Here is a 14,267-nt window from a genome sequence, read left to right as displayed (position 1 = left end):
GTACAACTGTGCACACAAAATCCTTCCACTACAAGACATCAGCACTTCTTCATAAGCTGTTCGGGCACATTTCAGCCCAGGAAGCAAAGCCACTCCATGTCTCATCCTCTCCAGTGATATTATGAATTATCATCTTTATTAAGATAAAGAAACCAGGGGAAGAGATTTGGTTATCTTGCTAAGATACAGCCTTAAAATTATCTCTGATTTTTAAAGGGAACCCAAAAAAAAAAAAAAAAACAATTAGAGAGACTGTTCAGGCTTCACTAATTCTGATGTGCCTTCAGAGGACAAAAAAAAAACCATAAAAAGCAAAAACAAACAGCAAGAACAAAACAAACAAAAAACCCAAAACCAGGACTATGTCAGTATGGAGAGAAGTGAAGTGATACGCATTTATATGTAGTGCTTCACTTCTGTATCATCTGAGATACAAGCAGGTACGAGACTGCTTTTCAGTAAGAGAGAAGGTGCTCCTAATGAAGGGCTGTAACTTGGATGTACCAAGCTTCCATAACACAGCTGCACACCAAGACATTTCCCTCTGACAGGATCTGACCCAGCTGAAACCTCAACATTACTTACTGCCAAGTTCGAAAGGGTAGAAAGGGTCCCCTTCAAAGACAGGTTAATGAGAAGGAGAGAGCACAATATATGCCAAGGAAATTGAGTTGTACTACACCTCCTTCAGTTACATGAAGCTACTTCACAAGTTGGTCTGTTGAGATGCAGGAGCGCTGGGCAAAATAATATAACATGATATTTAAGGGATTTTTCAGATTGATAACTTATTGTCTAACATTGAATAGACAGTGTAGGCAATTTCCCACTAGCACTCTCATCATAAATTAACTGTTCACTCAGCCATATGTGCCCCTTGCACTGTATTCACTGCTGTAACAGCCAGCACATTCTGTTTGTCCCATATCTGGTTACGCAACTCCCATAACTGGAGAGAAACAATGGTTTCTGTATCCTGTGTAATTCATATTTAGAGGATTAGGTATAAAGTATTCATATTTACTCGTGTTATTGTTTACCATTCCCTGTTTCATGGAAAAAATGCCTTAAAAAAAAAAAATTAGCACTCTGCTATTGCTGTTATATTTATAGGCTTCACATACATTTCTAGATTCTTCTGAATGAAAACACATCACATTTTTATATACAGAAATGTACAGCTTATCAAAAGAAGGTGTATTTGGATAAGAAGAGAAAAATTTATAAGGCATTTTTTTGCCAAAAGTAATGTAAACATCCCCCTCCCCCCCCAAAAAAAGTGAAATCCACAGAATTTGTATCAACATAGTATCTCATAGAATCATAGAATGGTGAGCCCAAGGTCAAGCATGGCACCTCTATTTCGTTCTGTACTAGTTAGTCACCTGAGCAATTCACACAGTAGTAAGTCAGTATAAAGTCCATAGGACTAGACTCAATGTCAAATTGAAAATAACACTGTAAGAGAAGTTTATCAACTGCATATTGTTTTAGGATCTAGGCTAATGGGAGTTATTCATTCTTTCTAATAAGAGCAATATTGCAATAGATCTTGTGTTTACTAGAGACTGGGTTCAATTAGATAAGACCATAAAAGAGAAAGAGTCACTATGGTGAGAAACAAGACATAAAATAAACAATATTTGGAACAGTTAAGGAAGCCCTGAGAACATGCTAGATAAATGAGCTGTCTTGAAACTTAAAAAATACCACCTCAAGTACAAGAGAGCACCTGCTATCTGAAGTCACTGCTAATCTGTTAAATTCCCATAAAGTAAAATATAACTAAATATTAGTGCACACCCTGGGTGACACCACAGGCATCTCCGAACTAGTCAATGTGTTAAGATACTGGTTGGATTCCATACACAACTAAAAAAAAAAACAAAACCAAACCAAAAATACAAACGCACACACAAAAAAGAAACCAAACAGGCTCGTGTGCTCACCACGATGGCAACAAAGTTAATTCTTCCCTTTTACCTTTGCCAGTCAGCCAAAATGACCAGTAAAGCATCCGCAAGTGCTTTCAGTTCAGGTGTCAGTTCCCTGCGACTGTGATTTAAACAAACTGGCACTGCTGCGATATTCGCATCTTTCAAAAGACAGAATTTACAAAAGCCTGAATAAACAAGGCTGAGGAAAGCCACTGGGAGTACACAGTACGGGGCACTGTTGCTGATCCGCAAAATCAGCAGAATCTACCCCTCAAACATATCCCATGCCCATAAACTGTTTGTGCTAAGAGTATGAAGTAGGACGGGTTTTCATACCCTTTTGATTTAATGCTTCAGAACCAGCTGAATTTTCAGAAAGTCCAGTTTTCTCTGTTGGCATAACATGCTTTGTAAAAGCTCAGCACATTCCCTGGCCATCTTAATTGCTCATAAAGATTCTCAACCAACAGTTAAGTGATTCTAAAAAATTAACAAAAGCTCTACTACATGCTAATTCCTCAGTTACTTTCTATTTCTAGTCAGTGCTTTTAATGCCAAGCATGAACCAATAATAATATACATTGGCCAGAAGCCATCATTTTTTTTAAAGCTTATTGTGACTGCAAGACGCTAAGTGGTATATCCCAAAGCAAGAGAGTGGAGAAAACATTGCTGAAAATTATCTGCTAACATCTATCCATACAAAAAGCACTTGGACTTCCAAAAGCATATAATCACTTTAGAAAACACTCAAAAGAGCAAAATACTGTTAGCTTAGTTTCTGTAGGAAACAAATTATTTACCTGTTCAACTACCATATAGCCAGTTATAAAAATAAACCCATGCCACATTTAAAGCTAGTCTTGATACATCACCATCTCTAATCATTTCTTGCATCAATAAAATTCCAGATTTACTCAGTAGATAGTCTGATCTTGAGCAGTTAGTGGGAGATTTCTTTTAATCTGGGGGAGGTGTCTGATTGTGGTTTGTTGGTTTGTTTGAGTTGTTTTAATAAACTACGGATTAAGGCTAGGAAAATGGGTGGGGTTTGCAAGTTGTTTTCAAGACCTAGGTCTAAATGTAGTTACCTTTACTGCATGACAAACTTTTGTCCACAAGTAAACAGACAGAGCCTTTTGCTTAAGCAAGGATTCTATCTGCTGTAATCCCAAATGCTTTTTCCCGTAACTTCTAACATTTACCTCCTCTCCATCAGCAGCACAGTCCCTCATAAACACATCTGTGGGCAATTAATTCACATATATAATCATTTATCACCAGTTGGTTCTCTAGAGGAACCTTACTGTTTAACTTTTGATGCTCTCTTTAGCTTGTCTCAAAAGCTTATTTGACCTGGGAATAAATTACTGGAGGTATTCTGACTTTTCATAGTTTGGGATACCCTTGGGGTTTCCGTTTTCTCCCTTAAGTGATTTATTATTGAACTTAGATAATACCTCTTGAGGGTTTGTTGTTTTTTGTTAACAGAGGAAAGCAGTTACAGTTTTTGCCACATATACCATGAGTGCCTTTCAACTGAAAAATCAAAATGGGGTGGAAGAGTAGTAATGTTGCTGTGTAGAACTGCTTGGCAGAACAAAGGCACAGAGCCAGGTGGAGCTCATCTCAGTCTGCAGCCACCTGGTGAAGCACAGGACGTACCTACTCCCCCAGAACACTGAAGGCAAGGTCTGCCTGTCCACAGAGCTCCTTCCTTACACAATATTAGGCCAAACTAGAGGTAGGATGAATCACTGCACCAAACCTAACCTCTCTGTAAGGTAGGTAGCCAGTTTAAATACTAGCACAGATGAAGCACAGATGTGGCACCATCCTTGGGTTACTATTTAAACATGAGGAGCCCAATGGGCAATAAATTAAGCTTATTTACTTTCAGGTTTTTAATGAATAAATTTTAAGTCTCATTAAGATGGTTTTCTATTTTGACTATTTATTAGATGTTAAGGTCATACTGCCCAAGCTTCTGCTTAATAAAAAGCCATGTCTTATGAAAATCCAGTGCCTCACTTAAGAATGAGTTTCTTCACCCTTCTGCTTCAGATCAGTTTCTCAGGATGCTAACTCATTCCACAAATGAAAGCATGCCCCTCTGATTCACTCTCGCCCGCAAAACTTTGGAGGCTTTTACACTTCATAACAACACACAATTTCTCTGTTCCAGGTGGAGCCCAAGTTTTTGGGTTTTCACATTGCTCCTTGTGCACTTCAGTTCTTTCAGCATAATTATACAAAGAATCTTTCCAGGAATAAGTAATCAAAATTATGTAACATTCATCAGCTCCAGCAGGATATTCCCCAGTAACACGGAAACATTTGCTGAATGACTCTCCCAGAGTCAGTTACTAACAGCTCCAGAAAGCTGTCTAGTAAATAGGCTGTCCATAAAAGCATGAATTCATATAACTGATCTGTCTCAGGCTGTCTCTTAGGGCTTTGAAAGCCCTTAGTTTTGGCATCTGAATAACCACACTGTAAATGTCTTTCTTCACAACTGACATGTTCTTTCTCTCTGCTGTACAGAAGTCGTGAACGAAAGCGACTCAGATAGTGAATTCCCCAACTACGGTGATCATGGAAATGAAACCCATTTCTTTTTTTCACCTATTCTGGTGGCTGGAGTAGTGATCGGAATTGTGCTGTTTCTGTCCTGTATTACAATCATTGTTGGCGGTCTGCGAAAGGAAAGGCGGTTGAGACGCCAGCGTCCGAGAACAGATGTTTTTTATGGTAAGATCACTAGTTATAGCAAGGTAATGTTAACTTTATTAATAAGCTAGTGATACAGGCAACAAAAGGAATCTGGCTGCTGTGCAAGGGATAAAAATGTAATTAAAAAAATAGGATAAGTAGGTCACGGGCAGCTTTGTAGTTTAATAATGTGTTTGTGCTGGCACTGAATTCACATAATACAAGTTCCATGCAACGCCAATAAAACAGCATTTCTTAAACAGGTTATTTTCCATTCATACAGTGTAATATTTCTTCTCCATGGCTAGACTCCTGATAAGTTTATTTTCATATCCCATGATAGCCTTGGTATAGCATATAATGTAATTTGTATTTGTTGGAAAGCCAAGAATGTTTTAATTTCCTACAGCCTACAACAGTGACTGGGCAATTACTACTTCCCTGACCACAAGTTAATAACTAGATATAAACAGAACAACAGGGCATGAGAATGTCATTACAACTGTCATCATCATTAAAAAAGAGTGGTTTTCTATTAAAAAAGTGCCAGTTGCTATCCCCCTAATTCCTCCCTCCACAACAAAACCCCTGGTACCTCAAAAGTATTTGGGAATAGGAAGAAGTTAATTACAGAATTCTATTTTTGGCCAATTTTGGGTTTGCTGACCAGAACTTAAAAGCCACTTTGTCAAGGAAATGATAGGATCTGATTATTTCTATATTTAAGGGGGAAAAAAAAAAATAACAGTTACAAAAAGATAACTCTAAGTCTTCAGCTAGTAAAAATTCAAAAGATAAATGGGTTAATGAATTGAGTGGAGCAACAACAGTTATGTCACCTGTGGTTAGGCTCCTGTATCTGCAGGTTTTGTGCTTTGCATATTGTTGCGGTTTTTTGTCTATATAGATAATAGTAGTGAGCTACATAAAAAAGCATTGGCTCACATCTTGATTTCACTAAGGTAAATCAAGTATCCACTGAAGTCAGTCATTTAATTATTTGGACCAGTATTTTTGTGTCTAAAAGAAAAACACATTTCATAGGATCAGTTTGTCCACCTGGAGCCAGGGATAATTTTTTTTGGCTTTTCCAGAAGCATTCATCTAGATAAATGAGTAACATCTTTGTTTTTGGAACAAATTTTAGACTCAAAAAGAAGTGAAATGCAAACTCCCATGGTAATAAAGGGGAAAAAAATGTACAGAAAACTAATGTCTACTATTATTGTAACATCTATTTTTCCTACTTTTCAGTAGCTAAATTTGAGATTAAATAGTTAAATGCAAATTGGCATTACTGGGTTTTACCCATAAACAGAAATATTTTGGCATGATAAAATAGCATTAAAATTCAATCATTACTAATTTCAGCCCCTTTAAAAACCCAGAAGCCAGGTGAAAACATAAAGGACAATTTTCAAACCACTCATTAGAATTGTCAATGCTAGAGAAATGGAAAAAGAAAACCATGGTGATATTTTTAGGGAAATTCAAAAGAATTATCTGAAAATAAATTGAGCCAGTCTATCTAAGTGTAAATTTTACATTAGCACAAGCTGGCCTAATATCTCAGCACATGTCCACCGGCCAGCGTGGGAGCAGTGGGAGTCACTACAAAGTTGGCTTCCTTCCCTCATCAAGCCAAAGGAAAGCACAGTGCATGACAGACTGGATTAGTCCTGATAAATTCCTTGAGAACACACTGGCAGAGGTGAAAATTGCCAGAAGGAGGAACAGGCACTTTAAGTGAATCCTGTCCTCTGCCCTCTGTTCAGAGAGACACTGCTACTTCAATGCATTTTAGAAGCTGTCCCTTTTCTCCAGGTAGTATTTTAATGCAGCAAGCTAAAAAGAGGGATCACTTTATTTGGAAGACAATTGCAGAGGGCAGGGGAGCAGAGATCCCTGCATTTCCACACTTTGGGACATTCTTAGGGAAATTTACCCCGGAATGTTAAGCATTAGCTAACTATGCTCTAAAACAGAAAATAGCACTCACTTTTGGTTTTTGTGGAGCTATGAAGCTCTTGCATGGAAGCATTAAGAAAGGTCTGAAGCAGGCAGGAGGATGATTTTCTCTACTATTTTCCATGGTTTCCACTTTTTGTGTTTTTATTGAGAAAAGCTTTTTCTCAAGACACAGACCTATAATCAAACACACAGGCTTTCTGTTAAAAACCTGCAGAACTGGCAAGGTTTCAATGTATGCAGCTCCTGGGAGCTTCAGCAATGCTGCTACTGTTAGAAGCTGCATGCAGCAGAACCAATGCTCCTTTTCAACCTTTGAGGCACAAGAAAAGTTTTAGACACTTGCATCTTGTAGGGCAGCACTGAATATTTAGTGCCATAGCTGAAATACTATGTTTGTCTACAGATTATGCTAATCTGCTCTTAAAAGAGTAGAAATGTCCTATGAAACCTGATTGTTCCAGAACACCACTAATTCCTCTGCCTCTGGTAGATTTTATTTTCCGATTTATGGCAGTGTTATGAACAGTGATATTGCCTCAGAGAAACCATAGAGGAAAAAAGCAGCAAGTATTTATTGCTTGTTTTCCAGCTCCAGATGGCTTCTCTTACGGTGGCTCTTTTGGAGAGCTGAGAGCCGCCTGCATAGAGGAGTATCCCCCAAATCTTGAGCTTGGTGCCAGTGTGGATACACGTCAACGTGTGGTCAATGTCATATATTCCGATTCACCTCCACGGTAAGCACTTTTCTAAGAATGAGTGTTACAGTCCTGCATGTACAAAGCTGGTTAAAGAAGAAAATAAAACTGCTAGGACTATACCCACTACAAAAATGAGGTCACACAAACTCTGAATACAGACCTACCTTGTTTAGTTTGAGGACAAGTTTTCCTTAGCAGACTGTATCTTTACTAAAGATGTGTGTACAGCCAATTCTTATTTAGTAACATCCATATTAAAATCTATCATACTGATGGCATACTAATGAAACACACAAGGAAAATCACTTATTAACCTATATCCTTGAAAGAAGTTATTTTACAAGTCAAAGTTTCAATTCCAGAAAAAAAAAAATCTGTTTTTTTCCAGGATCTTCCAGGTTACATTTATTACTGACCTTGAGACTGTTCAGGTCAGTTTCAGATCAGGGAAAAACAAACAAAAAAAACAAACAAAACAAACTAACAAACAAAAAAAACGACCCCCCCAAAAAAACAAAAAACCCACAACCAACAAAAAAAAAGGGGGGGGGGGGGCAGAAGAGGGTGAAGTACAAGAAACCTTCCTATATTTTTTAGCAAGTCAGACTTCTCAGCTTTCTTAGCTCCACTATTCTATCAAAAAGTTTTAGCTGTTTAACCCAAACCTGCTCTGGAGAGCCATAGTTGCCAGGATTGTAGTAGCATCTTCAGAGAAGAGCATCCTTCAAGTATCAGACAGTTCTGATTGCCTGGGAGGAAACATCACTATAAGAGGCTCTTTCCAAAGACACTTATTCCAGATATTATATAGCAGCTCCTTCCACATTTGGGTGCCTGTATTCACACAATACAAGAATGGCCATCGTGAGAGATAGGAGTTGTACTTCAGGCCACCTCTATCCCTTATGTATGGCTGCTGCACCTTCAGCTTAATAAATGAAGGAATTCAATTACTCCCTCCAAAGAATCAACAGAAATTGTTTTAAACAGAATATCACTTCAGGCTTTCTGTAGTGCTGTATCTTACAAACACCAAATAACGGTTAAACAGCCATAACACACACACACACCTTTTTTTTGTTGTTTCTTTCTCTTTTATTTCTTTTAAGCAGACTCTGATTTGAGTTAAACCAATATATTCATAAGACCCTTTCCCGACTGCTTGTATACACGTGCAATATAGAGCAAGTCAGTAATATTAACATACAATATGTAGATCTTTGCGTTTTCAATTCTATGCATGGTCTAAAAGCACCCCCTTATTACAAAGTCAAACTATATAATAAATGGGCTTTTAGAAATATTTTAGGTTAAAGCTCACATGTGAAAAATTATTCTGAGCCTGGCATCTAAATTTGTAGAACTTCATATAAATCTACTTGAAAATTTAGACTGTTTTTTGGACCCACATCCACAAGTCTTTACTAATACAAGCCTGCCAGCTGCCACCCAAGCAACAGCTTGAGGGGGCAGTCAGACACATTTCTGAGAACAACCTCTGAGAATTCCTTGAGCAGACAGGTCTCCTAAGATTAAACTATAGGTTGCTTCCATTTCCAGTTTGAAACAGAAACAAAGAAGGATTTTCTGCCTCTGTGGAGTTCTCTGTTTGAAAGGAGATATGTGAGTATTATAGGATAGCACTAGATAATCTGTGCTTCCCTATAAATTCTCCAGCTTCTTCTGCAATAAGCCTGGAACAAGTTAACTATCTTGTGTCCTGTCTTGTTCTAAGAAACTATTCTGGGACCTCAGTACTAGGATCAGAGAGACATGAAGGTGTCCAACCACTGCTTCTTCAAGAGTCCTTGAGGGGCCCAACATCCAATTCGGCATGCACAAGGAAACACTTATCCCATTAATTGTAGTTCTGCATCACAGGTCAAATGTGCTGTTTTCTCACTGCTACCTGAGTTAAATATTTTAGAAAAAGTAGTTTGGGCAAGTCATCAAAATCTTATTGGTTTATATCTTAGCAATACAACTTGGAGAAAACTTTAAGGAAAAGCAGAGCTTAGCAGATGGCTGAAAGCAAAGCTACATAGAGACACATTTACACTTACAGATGATACATTATAAAGTCTATTGTAGTTTTCCGTTCAGAAAATTGTTTGTTGAAAAGCATTGTATGAATACACTGCATTATATAAGAGCCTGAAAAATTTTGGCATAGCTACCTTTACGCTCCCCACAATGGCATAACCTAAAGTGTATTTTTTCTAATTAGTAGAGCATGGAGATTATTTGGATTGGTGGGCGCTAACAGCAGGAAAACTGACTGCCAGACAGCGCCTTGAAGCAAAAACAAGACATGGTTGACCTTCTGTATTTAAAATATTAACTCACTGGGGTCAGTCTTGTTACACGTGTTTTGAAGAGTATGTTTACTTAAATGTAGCACTAGCTATTCCTCCTTCAAATTCATGCAGTGCAGGATGTCATTTAAAGCTAAACTAGCATTCCCAAAAACTAACAATCCAACAGTAGCATGAACAGGACAGGAATGAAGAGCAGCAAGGAAAGCAACTGCCTTGCAAAATAACACTGAACATACTTAAAGTGAAGGAATTCAGGAGTGAAAACTAGTGTCCTGCTGCCCCAAACAGACACCAAGGCATTAACTTCATTTAACCACCCTGCTCTAATGCAAAAGGCCACAGTATTACAACACTGTACCAGGTGCTGCAGAGCCAAGTGTTCTTGAGTGTACTATTTTTGCTAAAATGATATTTTCTGAAATGATTTAAGGAGAAAGCACACCATCTCTATTTGGCCAAGGGTGTGATTATAATCAGTGTTGAATATTTTCATTAGATTTTACAGCTGGGCTGTAAACCATGAAATTAGTGGAAAAGGAAGTTTAGCGGAAGGCTGATGAAATAGAGTCAAAGTTAACAGTACCCATTTCTATGGCAGAGAGAGCACCAACTGTTCAGGTCTGTCCAGTTGAGAGAGTCTTGACTCTCCAGTTGAAAGTCCAATACAAAATACTACTTACATAAAAACTTTAATTGGGAAAATAATTCATGAAAAATGCCTTGGGATGTTAATAGTTTAACTATGTTGATATCTAAATCACAAATTTCATTTGAGGCTCAATTTGATTATCACCATAGACACTTCCACTAAACACTTTCTTAGTGGATTTAAAGGAATACCATGCACTAAGGTTTGACATTAGCCTGCCACAGTTGGAAGGTGGCTGCAGAGAAGCCATTTGGTCAATTTGTCTTGACAGCCCAAAATATCTATCCATAAACATCCCTTTAGGATAACTAATGATTTCCTAATGAATCTCAGATCTGTGTTAGCATTTGTCAGGTTGATTTTATATGAGGTGTAAAAGGGAAATATAAAAACAAAATACAGTGGGCATGAAAACTAAGCATTTTCAAGGTCAAGTTTGATCAAGATCACTGTAGTTGTCATTTTATATATCCCAAACACATGCTGTTGGCACTGTGTAGATAATACCTTTACAGATAGAAATCACAAGCTTCGTGCTTACGTTCACTGTGCCTAGAGCTCATTGTAACACAGACACTTATAGTGAGCTTTCCTAATTATCTTTTCATATATACGTAATAAGAAAACTGTTTAAAAATAATTTGATCTTACATATTTTAAATGGCTTGAAGTACAGTACCAATCAAGGACCAAGTAAATTAAAAACTATCGCATTTTCTTGATGTGAGTCTCTAAAATCCTAACACTACCAAGATTTGAGGTTCCTGGCACAAAAGGAATTTTATCAGTTTTTCACCTTTTGGGCAGAGGAAATGCATTTCACCCTACTCAACTGAGTGCTTTTTTACTCTTTAGTGATTGGATATTAATGGTATGTACAGAGCTTTAGGCAACCAAGGTTATCACGTTTTTCATCTGTGACTCATGACTGTCTAATACTGAACATCACTAAGGAATGACTCCTGAGCGAGATGGAGGGATTTAGCTTCAGGAATAGTTTTAATGGCAGCCACAAAAGCCCTCTCTATTTCACACTGAAATGTGTCCTGCAGGGCACAGTATGATAAAAACCTGTTAGTTACCCCTTATCCTAGTATTCATATTAAAAACTTTGGGGGGAAGAGACTGCACGATTAAGTGTGCTCACTCTACCTTATCTGGTCATTTTGCCCAATCTATATAGGACCAATTCCATAGAAAATTGTGTGGTTTAGGTTTCAGAAATTCCAGTACTCTTTAATACCCATGTTCAGTCTGTACTGTATAAATGGTCAAATCCATTTAAAAATTAAAGTGGCAAAAGGAACTGCTGTGTCTTAAAGACAGGCCACAATTTCAAAATATGAAAGCAAAAAAAAAACACCAAAACACACTACTTAAGGTACTTTCTAAGACATTTTTTCCCTTCCCCACTCCTGAGAATGCAAGTTAGCCATATCAGAGGGAAGAAGGCTTGAACCAGCTTCCCAGATTTTCCTGAATGACAGAACTAGGCTTTCTGGAAAGTAACTTAAAACTTGCTATGTTGTGCTGTATTCCTTTGCCAAGGCCACTTTTCCTACATGCATGCAGGGTTAGTATTTTTTGGCACATTCCAATGACAGTTGGCAAAGCATAAGATGGATGTTTGTGGTTAAGTTCAGATTTCAATTCAACATCCTGAGATTTGTGGTCAGTAAAGTAAAAAATGCTATTGGAAATATGACAGTTAAATCCACTGAAAATCATGACATGAGATAAAACTCTCAATTCTTTCAACTCCAAATTCTGAGCAGCTAGATCCCCAAAAGCTTCTCCCTTCACATCCTGTAGCTACTCCTAATTAATATTATGTATAGAAACAAGTTAATTTCTTCTTGGTTAGTTAGTTCCTCTCTGCTGTGAAGGGATTTTTACCCAAAATCTGCATTTCACAGCCCATATAGTGAGCACAGGTAGATTGTCTTAATGCCCGAGATTAAGGCAGCCTTTGGAGAGGTCAGATTCCAACAAGTGTATCCAGACTGGTACTTCAGATGCCTCTGGTATATCTCCAAACAGAGCCCTGCCCTAGCAAGGTTCTCAGCTGATGACACACCAGTGGCAGCACCATCAAGTTCTGTCCACTCTATGGACAGGTTTTCCCCAGATTGCCTCCATCTTGCTCTTTTCTACTAACAGATCATACTTCAGGAAGCCATTTCAGTCAGAGGAACATAGGCTTGAAAGAATCTTATGCAGGTACCCAATCCCACCTCTGCTGCTGCAAGTACTCATTTTTAATAGAAATTTACCTATTCCATTGCTGAGTTTGTAAAGATCTTTTGTCCCCATTATGCTCATTCCAGAATACCTAGGGACAGATCTCATTCCTAATTATTATGGCAACCTTCTTATTTCCAGCTTAAATTTGTTTACAGCCATTTCCTGACTGTTTCTTTTTGTGGTGTTTCCATTCATCTTAAATACCCACATCTTTCGTTTTAGAAGCTTCTTGTAGTTTAGTCAAAAATCTTCTCACACTTCAGCCAGCACGTTGTGAGGCTAAGGCATAGCATTCCCTTCACTTTCTGTCATCAAAAATATCTGCTGGGAGGCTGTCTTGTCTGACCAGCCTTTCTTTACACCTGTCCCAGTTTCACTCTAGAAGTGCAAACTATTGCTATGTACTTTTGCTGTACATATAAAAAAAAAACAAACAACACAAGCCTGTTGCATGTTGCAGCTAAGTAATTCCTTCACCTGCTCAGAATTCATTTCTAGAATAATTAAAGCAAAGCTCTTTCTAGGAATATGATTCTAAAACATGTCACATGGCAAACTCCCTCAAATATCAGCAGGTGCCAGGCATTCCTGCTGACATGTAAAGAATGCTATTGCTGTTTAGAACCCTGTTTGTGAATTAACTCCATGGTTTGGGAGGCTACAAGAGATTATTTTAACTAATTATTATTACTGAACAAGGTCCATAGCTTCACTGTCATTTACTGAATAATGGTTCCCAAATCCAGAAACCTAACACTGCTTTTGATCAAGTGCTTCTTACTATATAAAATTATTGCCAGGCTAAAATGTACCACAGAAAAATGCAGAATCATAGAAAAGTTAGGGTCGGAAAGGACCTTAAAATAACCTAGTTCCAACCCTTCATCACAGAATCACTTGTTTGATTTAAAATATGTATTTTAGTTGTTTAAAGCTGCACAATTATGTTGAAACTGTATGATACAGTTTCAAATGCTGTCTGGTGTATGTTCTCATGAAAACACGGTTTACATTTAATTTCATTTTTCATCTGGAATATTTATTCATCAAAGAGTCACAACTTCCTCAAGCTTACCTTGACACATAATGCAGAATAAAGACCCAGACTTTTAGTTCTCATTAACACAAACTAACACACAAATAATCTTATTGTAGTTATGTGCATTCAGAAATTCCAGAAACAACTATGAATAGAAAAAAAGCCAAGGAATAAAATCATTCTAGGTTTCCTGTCTCTTCAAGTGTTAAGTTACTCAAACCTTAGATATTTCCTTGAACAATACCTTGGGTTACATTTTTTACTATTTAAAAACTTTAAGATAGAAAAAAAAAAAAAAAGAAACCATTGTAGGCAGCTTGGAGGTGCATTTCCCACACCTCTGGGGGCTCAAAAGTCAATTAAATTAGGAGATCAGTGTTATTTTACAGCTATTAAAAACAGAGAGGTTCCTTCAGAGTACTTTAAGAGGAGTATCCTCCTTGATTAAATAGCCACATTTGTGCAACCAAACATTTCCAGACAATACTGCAGAGCTTTGGATCATTCCTCAGGGCCCTATCTTGGCTGATGCTGGGGCTGTTTCCTCTAGGTGGTACATGTTTGTTACTTAGCCCCTCACCCACTGTATTTTGGGATCATAGTAGAAAATTCTCATATATTATCCACCCCCAAAGATAAATGGATTTTGGTTTCATGCTAACACAGTAACTAAGAAGACTGAAACTGCATAGAAGGACG

At 37.7% G+C, this 14,267-nt stretch overlaps 1 protein-coding gene across 3 annotated transcripts in view; it reads left to right on the top strand.

Annotated features, from left to right (window-relative positions):
• BEAN1 (brain expressed associated with NEDD4 1) overlaps positions 1 to 14,267 on the top strand; it is a 53,480-nt gene that overhangs the window by 32,176 nt on the left and 7,037 nt on the right. For all 3 annotated transcript variants that reach the window (XM_057396605.1, XM_057396604.1, XM_057396607.1), the window contains 2 exons: positions 4,482 to 4,688; positions 7,210 to 7,354. In XM_057396605.1, coding sequence (XP_057252588.1) covers positions 4,482 to 4,688; positions 7,210 to 7,354 — 352 coding nt within the window. The remainder of the gene's footprint in view (positions 1 to 4,481; positions 4,689 to 7,209; positions 7,355 to 14,267) is intronic.

Source organism: Pezoporus wallicus, unplaced genomic scaffold, assembly GCF_028554395.1.
Source record: "Pezoporus wallicus isolate ANWC-B61680 ecotype Strahan unplaced genomic scaffold, APGP_CSIRO_Pwel_v1 contig_3820, whole genome shotgun sequence".
Taxonomy (NCBI): domain Eukaryota; kingdom Metazoa; phylum Chordata; class Aves; order Psittaciformes; family Psittacidae; genus Pezoporus; species Pezoporus wallicus.
Note: the sequence above shows the minus strand (reverse complement) of the source record. Positions and strands in the feature narration are given on the sequence as shown.